Source organism: Zerene cesonia, chromosome 18 (genome assembly GCF_012273895.1).
Source record: "Zerene cesonia ecotype Mississippi chromosome 18, Zerene_cesonia_1.1, whole genome shotgun sequence".
Taxonomy (NCBI): domain Eukaryota; kingdom Metazoa; phylum Arthropoda; class Insecta; order Lepidoptera; family Pieridae; genus Zerene; species Zerene cesonia.
This window is the reverse complement of record NC_052119.1, coordinates 4143006-4161980: the sequence shown is the minus strand read 5'-3', so window position 1 is coordinate 4161980 and position 18975 is coordinate 4143006. Positions and strand designations below refer to the sequence as shown.

The following is an 18975-nucleotide window of genomic DNA, read 5'->3' as shown; positions in this document are numbered from 1 at the left end:
GTTACTGTCGAATTTCTGTCATTTTGACATATTTAATTTGTTGTTTCCCGCAAATTTTGTTTGGCAATTGGAATTTGAATTTTACACTGATAAATGAAAAATACAGAATATAGTATATTGCGAATAATTTTGTGTCCATTAAACTTTAGAGACTAGAGTGCAGAAATTAGTCAAATAAATCACTGGAGTCGTGAATAATATAATTTGGACATCTAATAATGTCTTCGCTACAACCAATACAAGCTCTGAATTTAGGTAAGAATTTCATTTCTATTAAAAATATTGTCTCATGATGATAGTATGAGTAATATAGGTAATAACGGTTAAAGGGCACAAGAAATAAACCATTCTAACTCAAATTGGCATACAATATTTATCCAGAAATTAATTGTATTAAGTTTACAAACCAAGCAAGTAGTTGAGCAAACAAATAATATTTCAATAAAGAAGACAACTTTAAAAATTTAATAATTATAATATATTTAATTATAATTTAATATTTCCTAGTGACAGTGTATTTGTTCAAGGTATAGCTTATACTACATTTTATAGGATTAATAAAAATTAAGATCTTGGAATTAAAAATTATGTATGTATTGCCTTTAATTTCTTTATTTTTTAATACGAACTACACATCAAATAACTTAATTTATGAAGCATAAATAAAGCATTTAAATTTTTCTTTCAGATTCAGTCAAACAACAAGCATTCATAAAATACTTCAGATCATTACCAGAGGTAAGTAAAGTTATATGTTACTTAATTACATCCTATATATAAAAAAAATACCTAATACTAATTACCCTTAAACCAAGATACTACACTTTCTTTGGCCTTAGTAAATTTGCTACCTATAGATTTCCAAAAACCAGGTTTTTCTTCTGGAATCTCAACTGTAGAAGCAATCACATCTTTCTCTGGAAAAGCTACTTGAGGTTCAACTTTTTTACTTATTTGTGTCTCTTCAAATACTGCAGCAGGCTCTTGTTCAATTTCTCTATGTGGCTTAACATATTGGTTCCTGCCTTCTTTAGGACCTTCACTTGCGGGCTTTAAATTATCTTGATGTAAATTTTGTTGACTTTTATATTGATTGTTAACTTCAAAAGTCTCAACTTGTTGGTCATGTATTTGGTCTTGAATATGTTGGTTACCATCATTACTGAATTTTCCAAAATTTTCGAGTTGTTGCACATAACTTTGTTCAAAGTTAGAGCTTGGCTGCCAAGAACTTTGTTGTTGCTGTCCCAAATCAAATGATCCCTGTGAATTTTGATTAAAGTCTACAAATTGTGTATCCATATTTTGCTGCTCAAAATCTGGAGGGCCTATCTCAAAGTTGTTGTTACCTAGAAGCTTTTGGTTGTCATCGAACTGTGAAATACTTTCTTTGGGTGTATTTGCAACTTCTTGGTTCTGGTTTAAGATCTCTTGGTTGATATACATATTAGCATCTTGCAGTTCATATAAATTCTTCTGAGTGCTACTACTAATAAATTTATTGTATTTAACTGTTGTAGGTAAGGTTTCTGTCTGTATGTTATTTACATAATTATGCCCATGGTAATGTTTGGGTATAGAATGTCTATCTTCTTCGATTGTTTGTGTTTCACTTTTTTCTATTTGGGACCTATGATAGTCATTACTTTTTTCAGTCAGACTTAGAGATTCTATTTCCTGTGGTGTTTTATGTGGGTTTTGAGGATATTTTGGAATAAGTATAGCTATATTGCCTGTATCTGTATTTTCTACTATTGTTTCTTCTGCTCCAATATCCCCACGCCCAATATCAACAGGACCTTGAGGTATAATATTAGTTTGAGGTACATATTTTGGTGTGCTTCTTTGAGTTGTAATATCTTGTGTAGGTTTCTGTGTATATATCATAGATGTAATTGGTGATTGCTCATGTTGAGAATGTCCTGTTGTTAAAGGTTTCTGTAAATCGCTAGTTGAGGAGATATTTAAAACTTTGTCACCATTTTGTGAATGTTGCCAATCAAATTTATCCAAGCTGTGGTATGTTGATTGTGTAGAATGAGATGATTCTTGTTGTTCTAAACTATCATTTTTTTGGGAGCTTTCTATTCTATCCAATTTGTTCCACAATTGTAAAAGAGGGGAAGCATCATAATCCTCATCATCTAAATTACTTATAGGATTATCATCATACTGATTTTGTTGAAAAATAACATGTTTATCATCAGTCTTATTCCATTGTGTGTAAGCTGTGTTGTAGTCATTGTTCATTTCTTTTTTGTCGTGATGAAATACTTGTGCTTGTTCTTGCTTTGAAATACTTTGACCAGTGAATTTTTTATCATTGTAGGGGTAATTTTCCTGAAATACGTTCCAAAATTGATTCTGCTGTTCAATGTTTACGTCTTTTTGCTCTGTTGTTATTGTTTCCCTTTGATCAAAAGAATGTGTTAACTGGGCTGTATTGAAATTATTTATTACATTCCAGTTTTGAGTTTCTGAATTATATTTATTAGTCTTATCACTTGCGTTTTGATTTATACTTGGTACAGATGTAAGATCATCTTCATTTGCAGATTGTTCATGAAAGTGTTCAAATTTGTCGTCTTGCGTTTGTTGTGTTATATCACCTAGTAAAGAGGAATGTATGTATGTAATTAGGAATTTTATAGTTAAGATAATAGATAGAATAAAGTGTTAAAGAGAATGGTTAGTTACCAACATGTAATGTTAAATATAAATAGTGAGAGCACACTACTAGAGTGTGCATTTTATAAATGAAATGCCATATATTATTAAGTATTAGTTATAATTGAAAAGACGAACACAATAACAATTACCTTATTATATTTACAAGCATTAGTAAGAACACAACATTGGCAGTCTTCTTTCAAAAGTTATACAAACTAAAATAACTTACTTGGAGCTTGTTGATCAAAAGTTTGTAATGTATTCCAGTCATTCTGGACTTTTTGTCCCATATTTTGATGTATATCAGTTTGATCTTGTATTTGTTGTCCCGAGTATTGAAGATTATCCCATTTATTCTGTGGTTCTTGTCCTTGTTCTTGTAAATCACCCCATTGATTTTGAGTTTGTTGTCCAACATCTTCATGATTTGGCCATTGACTGTGACTGGCCTGACCAAAGTCTTCCATCTTATCCCATTGGTGTTCTGTTTTTTGACCTAAATCTTCCAAATTGTCCCATTTATTTTGAGTAAATTGTCCTAATTGTTGGGTTTGCTGACTCATATCTTCTAAATTTTCCCATTGGTTCTGTACCTGTTGACCCATATCTTGTAAAGCTTCTAACTGTTGCTCTTGTTCTTGATCATTGTAATATGCTTTAGGATCAGGCGAACGAACTACGCGGATGTGGCCATTTTCATCACAATCACAATCAATACCGTCTTGGGTATACCTTTGGTGAGCTTGTTTATATTGAGCGCCGTATTGGTGAGATGAAAAAGCATCTTGATTGTTCGAGGCAGATATAAGCCTTTGAGAGGCAACGTCATTGCCTACAGGTTTAATAACATAAGGATCTCCTCGTCTTTCCCATGATTTGTGATAAGAGTATGAAGAACGATAACTTTTCGGCTTAGAGCTTAAATCCTCGACAAATTTATTAGCATCAACTGCGTTTTCCTCTTGGACTCTGTGTCCATCAAGTGTGTAAGCATTTGAAAGGGCTGCTGCCGATGAACCTTGATGTTGGAATTCAGACTGTCTTGATTTACTCAACGATGATGATTTTGTGTTGGCACTGTAACTATTTGCTTGAGCAAGATTAGCACTGCTGGAATGTGCATTGCTTATGTCTGATGTACTAAACTGGCTCTTAGCATTTTGTAACAAATGTGCGTCATCATAGAGTTCACTGTTTTTCGGGAATGGGTTCTCCGTTGGTATAATAGTTACAGGCTGCGAATTGTGCTTTTCCCATTCTTTGCGGTAACTGTATGATGATTCGTAATGTTTAGGCGCACTTACAGGCCTTACGTAAATCCGCGCATTAGAACCATCTAACACTTCAGCTTCACTGTTTTGATTATAGGATGTATCTCTATATGCAGTAACATCTTGGGCATGGGCTGTGATGGGAATGGCTACAACAGAACCTGGCCTCATAACCATACTTACGGGTGCATCAGTTGGTTGTCTGCTATATACATTAGAATCATAGGTGTTATGTAGATTTGATTGCCTGTAATCGTACTGGTTTTGAGCATGATTTCTACTTTGAGAATAATATTTTAAGTCACTTCCAGAAGCCTCTTGTTTTCCATAACTATGTTGTCTGTTTCCTTGGTAATCTTGTACGTGAGCATTTTCTTTTCGTGCGAATTCATCTGAATAATCAGCTGCTTGATAACCTGAATGCAGCCTAGAGCTTTTGGTAAAACCACTGCTGTATCCAGCATTTTGCGCTGCTGAGTTTGTGTAGCTTCTATATCCGGTATTTTGAGAGGTTAAAGAGGAATGAGAATCTCCAAAGGACTCGCTTTCTTCAAAGTTTCTTCCCTTGAGATTGCTTAAATCGTAGTTCCCAGATCCAAATATGCCCCTAGAATTTGCTGCAGTGTAAACGCTGCCTGTCCTTGTTTTAGCGCCTTCGCCTAATTCGCCTTCAACTTGACGTACGGCCGTACTCATTTGATGCTGCGCTAAGCCATCCATGTTATGTGCTCTCTCGTAATTTCCGCCCATGTTCCCTCGGCGGGCCCCGTAAAATCCGGATTTAGTGCCATCATCAGATGAACTTCTTGAAAATTGAAAGTCTTCCGTCTCTTTATATAGCTCTGGTCTAGCAAAAGCTACCACAGCAACAGAGGCGATTATTAGAAGTCGCCACATTGTGGTCTAATATGTCTGCGTCTGAAACAAGTATATTTGCAAGTTGTCTATATCATATTATTTATGCAAGAGGATCATTCCGCTTTATTAGAAAAAAAATAATAAAAGTTATTTAACAGGATATCATTGCAAAAGATTTTATTTTAAATAGGTAAATACTTATATTTTTATTATATAAAAATATAAAACAAAACCAAACTTTAAATCAATCATTAATAAGAATTAAGAACCTAATTTTTTTTATATAATATTATCTAATGCCTTAAAACGAGCACTTACATTCAAATCAATACACCATACAACACAAATAACTACAGGAGACTACTAGAGACCAACACACCGAGGTTTTTGTGAACGCACTGACATTGCCTGCGAAGGAGACGTCAATTTATTTAGCTTTTAATATTATATCTTCGCTCAGATAACCCGCTGGCCGGTCATGACTGATCTTTTATTCTCAGAAGTGTGGACATGCAAAATACGACAATACACATAACGTCGCACTGGTCGAATTATATGACAACATATTTATTAATATTAGTGATGACAGACAGACACCTGAATCATAACAAACCCACCTACGTTCGATTGAATCGTATTAGTATATTAGAAAAATCCAATAACTACAATGTTAAAAGCTTTGTTTAAAGTTGAGAACTCTTTTAATTGACACAACTCAATATTTTGTGATTTTACTGTCGTTTCATTTTGGTTTTTATGTACATTCAATGAATACGATACATTCAAATCATACCTACACTTATGTTTGTTTTCAAGTGAATCATGTTTTATGATTACTTATAAGCATTACAACACATGTTCTAATATTACTGTTACGAAATCAACACTCAACTAACTTTAAAAAAAGAGAAGGTTCTCAATTCGTCTTCACTTTTAAATTGTTTGTTAACTCAAAACTTTTGACTATTCGACCTGATTTTGATTAATAATAGAATCTATTAAACTGTCATACTCACATACAGCGTAAACTTAAGGAAATTGCTTTATCCTGACGATCTTATTCACGATAATTAGATAAACTCATGAATTTACTGTATTCTCACCGACTCTTATAAGTATATAAGTGTACAATGTTTGAATTGAATCTATTCGTTCAAAGGGAGTCAGCGGAGTCGGTTATATTCAAACATACAGCTGAAGCTATAAAAGCTTGTTAAAAATATAAAATTTAAATATTTGTTCGATCGTTGGAGTCTCGAAGGCTGGGCATATAAAAGTTTCTAGCCCTAATCCCGGGTTGCCAAAGTCCCTTGTCAATTGCCAATGTCCCTATTACCCTGGTGCATAATACCATACAAACTTAATGAAAGAATATAATATTTATTTTATAAAATTAAAAACTTCACAGTAACTTATTCCTTTAATTATAATAAATCATGTATTGTTATGTCGATACTGATACTGTGACATTGCTCCTGTTTTATTATGTAGGTCATTCAATCAAGGATAAAAAACAGAGAGAGTTATAATAATATATTCATGTTGTTTGTTATAAATTTATCCAGCAGAGTGTGAAAATAAAAATAACCTATATTCAAGGTTATTAAAAGAAAATATAAAGCATATAAAATTATAAATTGTCCTGAAATTTATTCTGTCGAAGCTATAAAAAATGAATGTCTGCCGACGATTCCATTTTTTAAAGATTTGCCTTGTATCAGTGAAATCTGAAATATGGACGCGGCGGTGGTTAACGCTTTATCGTAACTGATGAGTCCTGGGTTGGGAAAAAAACGTCTCTGTCTGGTAGGAAACTGATAACAAAACTTGAGCAATTAGTTTCATGTACGTTATAATTATAACACCAAATTCATCATCAACTTTGTGCACTTATCGAGGAACGGTGACAATACAATAGTTTTATGAGTTAATCTTATTATCCTCTTTAGAATCGCCAGGTCTAAATAATTTCCATATATTATATTCTCTGTGAAAGTGAGACATATTATTTGTTTTTATAGTTATCACGTGTTTTTTAGTTCTTTTATTATATTGCGTTAACTTGCAGAAACCACCTACAACAGTAAGAATATTCGATCGCAATGATTACTACAGTGTGCATGGTTCGGACGCAACAACTGCGGCGAGAGAGGTGTTTTCGTCGATATCAAATATCAAAAAAATGGGTATCGAACCTAATCGGCTGGACTATCTCGTACTCTCGAAAGGGAACTTTGAAATACTGATACGGAAACTTTTACTGGTATGTGATTCTATAAATAAGATAATAAACGGCGTCAGTTGGTATATTTTTCCTTTTTTTTCGTAGCAATCACTTAAAATGCTTTTAAAAAAGAGGTTTTGTATTCCGGAATACAATTTGATCTTTAACAAAATATACGTTTACATCAAATTTATTTTTATTTAACCAGTTAGCTTTATGTTTCACTGTTGATATAATGCTCGTGTCTCAATGTTGTTATCAATAAAAATGACAATGTTTTTGAAGTATAAGTGTTGTGACCCGCATAGAGATGGTTTTCTTAAAACAAACTAAGATAAGAATATTTTCTACTTTTATACAAAAAGCATTACAGCATTGATACAGAAGATTCAATCGTATGAAATAGTTAAAAAATTTATTAATTTTTGAATGATTGGGTAACCTTTTATATACCTAAATAGTAATTTAATCATTGCAGCTAAAACGCATTAAAACAATTTTGTTTATTTTTTCAATTATTGTGTATTTGAAGCATTTGAAATGTTGTTCTATAGTCGACTTACGAAGATCATGCACGCTTCGGTGGAGAAAAATAAGTATTGATTATGATATATGTGTATTCAAAACGCATGATGTTTTCAAAATAGTATTCAACAACTCAATAACAAACAGAAGTGTTTTTCTCGACCATCGGTTGTATTACCAGTCCACCAGTCGGTTCTGTTTAAATTTTAAATGTGATCAAACCTCTTTATCTAAAAATTTCGTCTGCTATTACGGACGAATTGCAATAAGAATGCATGGATTTAAAATTACGTTTTACGCGTTAAAACTTCAGGTACGTCGCTACAGAGTAGAAATATATGTATCTGAAGGGTCTGCAAAGGCCAATGAATGGTTTTTGAAATACAAAGGATCACCAGGATGCCTCTCGCAGCTGGAAGAAGTTCTCGGCGAAGGTCTCGGTTCGCCCAACGATAATGGACCCTGTTTAATGGCTGTTAATATCAAAACGGATCCAGTTACTAAGGTTTTAACAGTTTAAAGTTATTTTTTGTTTGTTACCTCATTTCTATATTCTGGGTGAAGCGATTTTAATGATTCTCTTTTTATTAGAAAGCGAGTGCCTCCCATGTAGTCCCATTTAAATTTGGAGGCGGTTATATTTCATGATTTATTCCATCTCTTTTAATCGTTCATACTATTAAAAGAATTTCTATATCCTACTTCCTATCCTATCCTATTAATATTATAAATGCGAAAGTTTGTAACGATGTGTGTGTGTAAGAGTAACAAACTCTTTCACGTAAAAAGTACTGAACCGATTGCAATGAAATTTGGTACGTAGATAGCTGGACAACTGGAATAACTTATAGGCAACCTTTATCCCAATATGCCTACGGGATACGGATTTACGCGGGTGAAACCGCGGGGTACAATTAGTTATTATACATTTGCTCAAGTAACCAAAGCTATACGGTCAACGTATTTTCGTTATCTTAAACTTGACCATGACAACTGATAATAACGATACGTATGTGCTTTAATCTTGACCTGATGTCAAAAATTATAGATTTACGCGACTTGTGTTTAGATATATAAATGCACTATAATTACTTTTTTTATCTATCTTTCTTAGAATATGATGTTCTACTTAATACAACATTACTTGGTTTTTATGTTATTTATTACGTGTATATATAATATGATAAAGACTTGTTTTCGTGTTTAGTTATTAAGAAAACTGATATCAATTAAAAATATAATTCAGTTTTAAATATAAGGTCAAAATCGACATATACATAGGATATCTATCCTAATATGTCGATTTCTACTAACACTATCTAGTTCGTTGTACATCGCTACCTTATTTAAATATGTAAGAATGAGAAAGCGATCAAGAGTCACCATGCATTCTAAAAACAATATTTTATTGTTAAAGATGATCCACAGATTAAGGCTCAGTGTTCGATATTGAAACCTAGCTTAAAATATATTTTCTAGAAGGTTCATACCTTCGAATAACCGAACATAATTTAAGAATCAACATTGTAATGCTGCATGTTTTTGGTATCTGCCTTCTTTCGGGATAACACCCATGGAATCTTCAAGAAACTGTAACTAGAGTTGAATGAAAATTATTTAATAAAATAAATAGAAGGAAACACTCACTTTCGGCAACATCAATAATCTGGATTATAGCCATTCATAATAAATAAGGAAAATAGTGGTGATTTACAAGAATTCGTTAGTTTGACCTCTCGCTAAACGTAATAAGCTTATTCACGCATACGTATTATTATGTAATATAAATTAGTAATAATCATAAAGTCATCCTAGCAATGATTTTAGGAAAATCACGTCATGTAAAGACCAAGTTGTATTAATATTATAACTGTAATTTTGTACTTAATTTTAATAGCTACTTCACTTATATCACTTTTTAACTTACATCCCGGGTCAACCCAGATAAGCGACATATGTATATTTATATATATGTCGCTTGTCTCCTATATAGTAATACAATTATATAATTTATTTTCTTTAAACCAAAACCCATCTCTCCCATAGTATATAACCAAAATATATTTGCCAAGACCCAAGCCTTTTACTTACCCTTGACAGTCCTTTTCTTTATTCCTCTCGTCGTTCCATTTTTAATCCCTTCCCAATTTAAAGTCGGCAATCCACTCGGCGTAAGATCTACAATCGACCTTACGCCTGTCCAAATGTTCATGGGCGGTGGTAGCGCTTACCATCAGGCGACCCACCAGCTCCATTGCCGTCTATGACATATTAAAAAAAAGTTTAATTGTTAATTTTAAACTTTATTTTTATATTCCAGGGTCGTCTTTTGGGAGTAGCGTGTATAACAGCGAATGAATATCATATGTCGGTATCGGAATTTACTGATGACGACTTGCTCACTCAATTGGAGACTATTACGGTGCAAATGGCGCCCTCCGAGTGTCTTGTACCGCAGGCGGATAATGATGATGTTAGCAATTATTATTTATTGTTTTTTGTTTTAACTAGCTTTTGCCTGCGACTTCGCACGCGTTAAATTCAGATTAGTTTTATAGATGTTGTACATAAAAAACTTCCTCTATTTAAAAAAAAACCCTATTAAAATCCGTTGCGTAGTTTTAAAGATCCTACTAATATTATAAATGCGAAAATTTGTAAGGATGTGTGTGTGTTTGTTGCTCTTTCACGCAAAACTGCTGAACTGATTGCAATGAAATTTGGTACGTATACAGTTGGACAACTGGAATAACATATAGGCAACTTTCAACTTTTTATCCCGAAATTCCTACGGGATACGGACTTACGCGGGTGAAACCGCGGGGCGCAGCTGTAATAAATCATGATTAGCTAAATGATTTATATAAAAGATTAAAGATTGCGTTTTAAATTTCAGTACAAATCGCTCAAAAAGGTAATGGACCGCGCGAACATAACATTGACTAAGTTGAAGAAAATCGATTTCTCCACCGAAGGAGTCATTCAAGATTTGAACAGGCTTCTTAAGTTCAAAGACAATCAGCAACAAGACGCGAATGCTTTTCCTGAGACTACATTAAATTCAGCGATGGCGAGTCTCGCCGCGGCAATTAGATATACTTCGCTACTAACAGATAGCACCAACTTTGGAAGGTGAGTTTTGGTGGCAACGAAATAACTTTTTTCTTTATTCTCTTATATAGTACTCTTAAATATGTGCCATTCATAAAACACAAAACTTTCGATGAAAAGAATATATTTAAATCGACTTTTACAAGGTAATAATATGTGCTTATAGCTTACATTGACCGTCTTCTTGGTACAGTGGTTAACGTGTGAGCGTAGAACCGAGGAGTCCTGGGTTCAATTCCCGGTGGGGACGCACAAAAAAAAATGTCTCAGTCTGGCAGGACACAGAAGGCTGATCACCTACTTGTCCGTAAAGAGAATCGATCAGTGAAACAGATGTTCATCATCTGCCCCATACCCCACTAGGGGACACGGGACTTCACTTTTTTTTCTAGCTTACATAATCAATTGCTAATTAGTTTTCTTTCGAGGTTTTTGTATGCACGATGCTTGTAATTATCTCGTACGTATAAAGGAAGTAAATATATAATTCCAAAGATAATAACAAACTCATTTGTATACGTTTATTATTAATAACATTGGCGCGTGCTTCTAGAAACTTCGCTATGAATGCTTTTAATAATTACTAATTGCAATAAATGTAGATGACCTAGTTATTATCAACCAGTAAGTTACTGTTTCTGAATGATAAAGAAGTTGTGTTTGGAAAAATACAAACTTAATGAACGTGCTCTAATCTGCAATTATTTATTTGAGAAGTAAGTCGTAATATTCATAAATAAAATAAATTCTTAACATTCATTGTAAATATTTATTATTGTCAATAAGAATTTAACTTTCATGTATAATTTCGACTCTGATATATACAATAATATTGTTATTTTTTATCCTCATTGATAATAACAATATTACATAAAGTTAGACCCGATGTTTAAATACAAGATATTTTTATTTGTAGTATTTTTTTATACTCCATACATTTTTAAAATTATATATTCATGAAGGAATGCAGATATATATCAGAATATTATTTTTATTTCAGATTTCGTATAAATTCGATAAAAGCAGAATGCTACCTGCACTTGGACGCAGCGGCACTAAGTGCACTAAATGTACTGCCCGAGCTGGGCGACACTTCGCACGCGCCGGCGCGCAGTTTGTACGGATTGCTCGATAGATGTCGTACGCAGCAAGGAAAAAGGTGTCCTTTTTTTGTTATTAATTTTCTCTACCTCTTTTTTATATGGTAGTCTGGAGGAGATCGCTACATAGCGATACGACCGCTATTTGTACCTATTTGCTCTTTTTCTTGTGTTTTGTCTATGTTTCTATGTAATTGTGTATGTTTCTAAATATGTATTGTGTGTTTTAAAGAATTATCTATCGATCTACCTCTCTCTGTTATAGCTAGTGATCAATATCATAATATATAGTATATAAACGTTATTGAATATGAGGCATATACATAACAGATCATAAGGTCATTCTAAATTCATGTGGTTTTCAATGGTGACGGTGGTGTTACACGATGATTCAAATTCTAGTAAATTTTTAAATGTCATTTTAATTAACCGAAAATATTTCGAATATTTTCTTTGTGATGATGAGCTTCCAGTTAGTCAGTCATTAAGTCTTTCTCTATATGTATTTTTCCAGACTCTTAGCACAATGGTTGCGTCAGCCGCTTCGCGATATAAATCTCATAAATGAACGATTGGACATAGTTGAGTTGCTGGTGAACAATTCACAATTGCGTCTGCCGTTGCATGATGACCATCTACGAAGGATTCCGGATTTGCAAGCTTTAGCTCGAAGACTGACGAGGAAAAAGGCTAATTTACATGATTGTTATAAAATATATCAGGTATCATATATATTTTTTTTTTGTTACTCATTAACCGTGAGGGTTTTCAACGGATTGACATGATTATTTTTGTGTTTGATAAGAAATTGTTGTCATTTGGAATTTGTAAGTTCCTTCCCCCAGATACGTCATTGGCCTTTTTATAGATTGAGAAATTCTTTTCTTTTATGTCTATTATTCTCTAATAGAGTCCCGTAGATTTTTTATTTGGTGTTTATAGAAACACAATTGTAGAAAAACATAAGAAGATAAGCTTATGTATTAAGGTTATGAGGAATAATATTTTTCAAGCATACAGGATTGATACAGTTGATTGATACATTTAAATATCATTCTATCAATCAGTGTATTTTTGAATAGTCTCTTGGAATATTATTTAAAGCACATAAATATTTTGCAAGTCCCTTATTTATTATACTTATATGTTATTGTAAAAAAATTAAAAGCAAAAAAGATATCAGAATCTTAAATATTATAAACATTTCAGGCAATACAAAGACTGCCAGCATTACTACAATGTTTGGCTGAATCAAACAGTCCAACAGTTCATTCGTCCTTAACAGAACCAATATCTGAACTCAATGATGACTTGGATAAGTTTCAACAGATGATTGAAACCACAGTCGATATGGATGCTGTTGACAGAGGTCATTGGAATTTATTATCTGTAAAAATTGTGATGATAAATTATTTATTTGTTCTGATAATTTTGTGCCGGAATTTCTAATAGTTTGATATTCAGAATGGGAAAACCAATTTCAAAGATTCTTAGAATCGGTCAATCGAGTGTGATGTTATTAATGTTTAAATTGTTGATAAGATATTCTAAATTATTCAAATTTGAGATGCCGTATTTATTAGAAATATCTCATGAGATATCGTATTAAAATATTATCTCATTAATGTGTTACATTCCCGTTTTATACAGTTGTCATTTTTATATTCTTGTATGATACTTTATTGGACAAATAAGTATTAACTAATTTAATTTTTAGTTTTATAGCATTTAGGCGTTACATATAGGCGTTGCTACGGTTAGGCAAGATACGCAGGTTCGAATCCTGCCTCGTGATCAAATTTTTTCTATTCTTTCAAAATTTCTAAAGTATTAACTAATTATTGGAACATTTATACTTCATCTGCTGTAAAGTATGTAATTATGAAGACACTCAAACATACTAATATAATATGTATTTTTCGTAGGTGATTTTCTTGTGAAGCCATCATTTGATGATCAACTTCAAACCCTTCATGAAGAGCTAGAGAAAATTCAGGCATCCGCAGACAAAGAGCTAAATAGAGCAGCTAATGATTTAGGACTTGACGCAGGCAAGACAATTAAGCTTGAAAATAATCCACAGAATGGATTTTATTTCAGGTAAATTGTTTCACAATCAAACTCAGACATTATATGAATATGTGCGTTATGAAGATCTAAGAAATTTTAAATACTTATTTGCTAATTTTACTTCCTTAACTCTGTTCATATTTTAATGTATGTATGCATTATCTTATTTATATATCTAAGAAATATAATGAAAAAATAATGCAGTGCTATACTAGTCTAAGTTCTTATTTGCTAGGCCCATTATATAGTTAATAAGTGTATCAAAAGGATAGGCAGCCTATACACCAAGAATTTTATTTACAAAACAGCAACAGACATTTATATGCTGTGCTCTTTCACTCTCAAGCATGAAATAAATTACACCTCGCTAGCTCGCCTACACGAGTCAGGCAACCTGACTTGTATTGCCTTCTTAGCATTCAATAGATCGTTTCTTACTGCCTGTGTTATCATAAGTAAATACGCAATACATGTGAATTGTAATAATAATCTAATTAATGAAAATAATTTAATTAACAGGGTAACATTGAAAGAAGAGCAAGCACTGCGTGGTAACAAGAAGTACACAATAATAGATGCTGTTAAAAGTGGTGTGAGATTCAAAACTAATAAATTGGAGAGCATCACTGAGGACTATGTTCAGACTAGGACTAACTATGAGAAGGAACAGGACAAAGTTGTAGCGGAAATCATTGGGATTGCAGGTTGGAGATAATGTGATTTAAATTGACTATTGAAATAAATGTAAAATGCCGATATCCTATGTCTTTTCTGGAGTCCAAGGTTTGGTAAAAATAAATTGTCTGATACTTTTCATAATCTAAATGAGACCATATGGAAGGCATCAGCTTTCAAATAAGAATAATTAAAATTGGTTTACCCAAAGAAGCTTTGTGGTAACAAACACAAAAAAATATAGTCGAATTGAGAACCTTCTATTTTTTAATTCGGTTGAAAAAGAGAAAATAAACGACCAAAATTGTATAAGATTCCTGTTTTATCGCGATAAAAAGTATCCTATCACCCAAGTCGACTTTTTCAACTTAATCTGTTCCGGAGTTTCAACGTCATTGACGGACAACCATTCAAACAAACAAACTTTCACACTTAAAATATTAGTGTGATATGTTGCGTGATACATGCAAATGCAACACAACCTAAACACACACAAATTATTTCAGCTGGCTATTCAGAATGTCTCTTCTGTCTGTCCCACATAATATCGCGACTGGATGTGCTAGTATCATTCGCTGTAGCAGCAACCACAGCCCCATATCCATACACTCGGCCAGTAATCACGGAGAGTTTGGATGAACTGGTGCTGAAGGATGTTAGACACCCGTGCTTGGAGGTGCAGGAGGGTGTGTCGTTTATACCCAATGATGTGGTGTTTAAACGAGGTATGTTTCATGTTAAAAATATTGAAATGTGTTATGACAAAAATATTAAAATATAAAAGGCATAAGTTGAATGTTAGTATCATACTAATTCGGACTTAAAATACGGTTTATCATAGAATATCAATGTCTAAATTATATCAAACTTTTTTGTAAAGTTATATTAAACTCTATTTATTATATACTAGATTTATTATAACGGGTTTAGATCAAAAGTCAAAAACGAACACAGATTTATTTATTCAATGAAACCTCTTATAGAAGCACTTTTGAACACACATCATAACACACTTTCAACATTTACCGCCGGTTCGGAAAGACAGTTTCTATAGAGATGAACCGAAAAGAAACTGCAGTTCTTTGAAGATACCAAAAAACTGTCCCATGATTCTAAAGCGATGTGCTTCTCAAGTCATATCTCATAACTCTTTTAAAATTACATTATAATCAATTGTTTGTTGTTTACTAAGTGCTATTTTAAATATTATTTTAAAATATGTTTCTCTAATCTAAAAGGCATATTTTTCCAGACTCATGCCTAATGCACATAGTAACAGGCGCAAACATGGGCGGCAAGTCCACTTGGATGCGTTCATGCGGGATAGCCGTGCTTCTGGCCCACACGGGGTGCTTGGTCCCCGCGAGTGTGGCCCATGTCCCACGTTTGAGAGCGTTGTGCGCTAGAGTGGGGGCCAACGACAGAGAGGATAGAGGACAAAGTACATTTATGATGGAAATGATAGAGTCCGCTGCTATACTGAGGGTATGGTGATTTGAATATAAATTGTAGAATGGTATTTTGAACCGACTACAAAAAAAGGAGGAGGTTGTCAATTCTGCTGTTTTTTTTTAAGATTTTTAAAGAGTAGAAAAAGTTTGATCATGTAGCGAGATTCGAACCCGTCACTTTGCCAAGCGTTAGCAACGCCTTGCCCTCTCGGCCATCCATGAAATCGGCCTCAGAAATCGGACCTCTTCCACTTTATTGATTTCATGTGCCACCCCACAACAATAGCATTTCAAAGCTATAAAACTAAAAATGTTATTTACCAGAGGACTGGATTTTAATGTAGGAATCGAGCACGCATACGTCATTAATGATCTTTTATTTCCTTTACTTCAACCCAGATGAAGCTAGGGTAAAAGGTTAGTATATTAATAAACAAATATTTGATATTGTTTGTAGACCGCTACCCCAGACTCACTGGTGCTTGTGGATGAACTCGGTCGAGGAACATCCACGTATGAAGGCTGCGGCATCGCCTGGGCCATTGCAGAGTATGTAATTGATATATGAAATGATAAACAAAATTAAAATTTACTAAAATGATATTTGTTAGACTGCATACAGTTTGTGTGGTCAAGGAGATTTTGTATCATTTCAAAAGTAATATTGTTATGATTTAAAGTTATACAAAGATTTTCACAGCTATGGAAGGATTAAGTCTACATTTAGTCTATAAGACTTACAACTATGATAAAAAAATCATTAAATGCATTTGTACAACTATGACAATATGGCAATTGAATATTTAAAATATAATCTCCAATTACTGCTAAATCGGTTTCTGAACACGCAGAAACATAAACATTTATTTTATGAAAACAATGATACTGTATAATACTTTTCCTTTAACCGGCGTCGTGGGCACTTATGTAGAAACTATATATATTTCATTAAAACGTTATAAGTCGTCATCGCAATCGTTTGCTTATAGAAAGAGCACGTTTTCAATCGAAAACGCGGCTCTTAATGTGTTTCTTAATTTTTTTATATACAAATAAATACAAAAATTATCAATATATTCTTAACGCGAGTCTTGAAAGGACTTCGAATTCCAATCTTATTATAATTCTGACTATTTCTTTTGTACTTTATTAAAACGTTTTTTCATTGCATATATAAAGCAAGTAGTAATCAAACTAAAGTGATATAATTGTGAAATCTGGACCTTTACTTGAACAATAATAATAAGCTAATTATAAATATGTAACAACACACACTGTTCACAGAAAATTAGCAACGGAAAGCAAATGTTTTTGCCTGTTCGCGACACACTACCACGAGCTGACCAGACTGCCGAGTTTGCATCCGAACGTTATAGTGAATTCGCACGCGGAAGCATCAGTAATAAACCAACAATTGTTGTTGTTGCATAAAATCGTCCCCGGACCGGCCACACATTCCCTGGGATTGCATGTTGCAAAGTTAGCTGATTTACCCGACTCTATTATTCAGGTATACATTATACATACAAGTTCACTATTATAATATAATTAAATTGTACTATTGCATAATATCATCCAAAATAATGTCTTTTTTTCCTTAGCCACTAAGCCACATATTATTACGATTTAAAAATTCGAGTTCATATTTATAGAGTACTAGCTGACCCGGCAAACGCTGTTCTGCCTTACTCTTATCCTTTAGAGGTATGAAAAATAGATGTTGGCCGATTCTCACACATACCCAATATGCACACAAAATTTCATAAGAATCGGTCCAGCCGTTTCGGAGGAGTTTGGCAACGAAAACTGTGACACGGGAATTTTATATATTAGATTTATTAAATAGAAAATTTTGTTTTATTTTTAATAAATAAATGCTCGTAAATAGAAATATAAAATCGCATAGGTAATGCAACTGAGCCTCGTGCAATAAAATCCTCATAAAGGCCTCAGGTATAAGGGACAGAACTTATAATTAATGTGTATTGCCTGTTCGGCAAATTATGCAAATATATGTTTGAAGCCACGGATCCTGTTTAATTAACTAAATTAGACTAAATTTTTAGTTGAGTCAACGTTCCTTATAATTGACTTCCTTTCGGATTTTTTGTGTTGCTGATAGGTTAAACTAAGCATTTAATTTTCCTTTCATGAGTCTATATATAAATATTAAAAAGAGGTTAAATTTTGTGACGTTGTAGAGTGAAACCTCTGGATCCATCTAACTGTTTTAGAAAATATTTTTATTAATAGAGAGCCATATATATTGTGAATGTCATATTGTGAAGCTACATTTTATTTCGTTTTTATGCGGCTTAGTCCAGTCGGCGAAGAGCGACTAGTATATAAATAAATAAAGATTTATTTATGCGTTAATAACAACTAACATTGCAGTATGCAGAAGCGAAACAAGCTGAATTGGAAACAAATTTGTTTGAAATTGAATCGTCCGTTGAAACATACGAATCAAATGAGGGCCAGAAGCTTATGACTGAATTTCTCAGAAAATGTAAACAAATACAAGAGACGGTGGCTTCCGACCAAGACATGATGATGGAGATCAATAAACTTAAACAGGATCTGTTAAAACAGAACAGTAAATATGTGAACTCCTTGTTGGCTGTGTAAATGTGATTGAAAAAAAATTTTTTCGTATATGCTATCGTTTTATTCCCTATTCACTATTATAGTAAAATTTCTCACAACCTTAGTAAATTTTCTCTCTCCCTGTTCTAATTTCAATTTTTCTGTTTTAATAATTACTATTTCTATGAACGCTAATAAAAATAATCTGTTTATTCATTTGATTTGACTAATGTATATAGCAATTGGCAAAGTCATCAGAATCCTGGGGTGGTAGTGTTACTTATGTAAGGATATAATCGAGGAACCTTGATACTGATATTTTTGAATAGAATTTATAGACTATATCAAACCTTAACTTATAACTATTTATATCTCATAATATTTCAATTTTAATTTTCCTTAGAATTCTTAACAAGCAAAGTTTCTGTAGTTCC

At 32.9% G+C, this 18975-nt stretch overlaps 2 protein-coding genes across 2 annotated transcripts; one reads left to right on the top strand and one right to left on the bottom strand.

Annotated features, from left to right (window-relative positions):
• Positions 1–82: 82 nt before the first annotated feature.
• On the top strand, positions 83–18610 carry LOC119833824 (DNA mismatch repair protein Msh2). Its single transcript, XM_038358014.1, has 16 exons — positions 83–255; positions 689–738; positions 6868–7062; positions 7862–8053; positions 9869–10021; positions 10445–10680; positions 11660–11818; positions 12274–12481; positions 12969–13128; positions 13685–13859; positions 14349–14533; positions 15011–15229; positions 15757–15989; positions 16413–16504; positions 17240–17465; positions 18350–18610. Exons 1-16 carry the CDS (start codon positions 219–221, stop codon positions 18581–18583), a joined length of 2754 nt encoding a protein of 917 aa, XP_038213942.1. The 5' UTR covers positions 83–218; the 3' UTR covers positions 18584–18610.
• LOC119833823 lies at positions 573–5312 on the bottom strand. Its single transcript, XM_038358013.1, has 3 exons — positions 5118–5312; positions 2900–4859; positions 573–2609 (listed from the first exon to the last, which is right to left on the bottom strand). Exons 2-3 carry the CDS (start codon positions 4836–4838, stop codon positions 796–798), a joined length of 3753 nt encoding a protein of 1250 aa, XP_038213941.1. The 5' UTR covers positions 4839–4859; positions 5118–5312; the 3' UTR covers positions 573–795.
• Positions 18611–18975: the final 365 nt, after the last annotated feature.

What these genes read in the sequence shown, in the direction of transcription:
- LOC119833824 (XM_038358014.1), top strand. Translation starts at nt 219, where the DNA reads ATGTCTTCGCTACAACCAATACAAGCTCTGAATTTAG. An exon ending in CGTACGCAGCAAGGAAAAAG is followed by an intron (nt 11,819 to 12,273) that starts GTGTCCTTTTTT and finishes GTATTTTTCCAG; the next exon opens with ACTCTTAGCACAATGGTTGC. An exon ending in CAGAATGGATTTTATTTCAG is followed by an intron (nt 13,860 to 14,348) that starts GTAAATTGTTTC and finishes TTTAATTAACAG; the next exon opens with GGTAACATTGAAAGAAGAGC.
- LOC119833823 (XM_038358013.1), bottom strand. Translation starts at nt 4,838, where the DNA reads ATGTGGCGACTTCTAATAATCGCCTCTGTTGCTGTGGTAGCTTTTGCT. An exon ending in TTTTGATCAACAAGCTCCAA is followed by an intron (nt 2,610 to 2,899) that starts GTAAGTTATTTT and finishes CCTCTTTACTAG; the next exon opens with GTGATATAACACAACAAACG.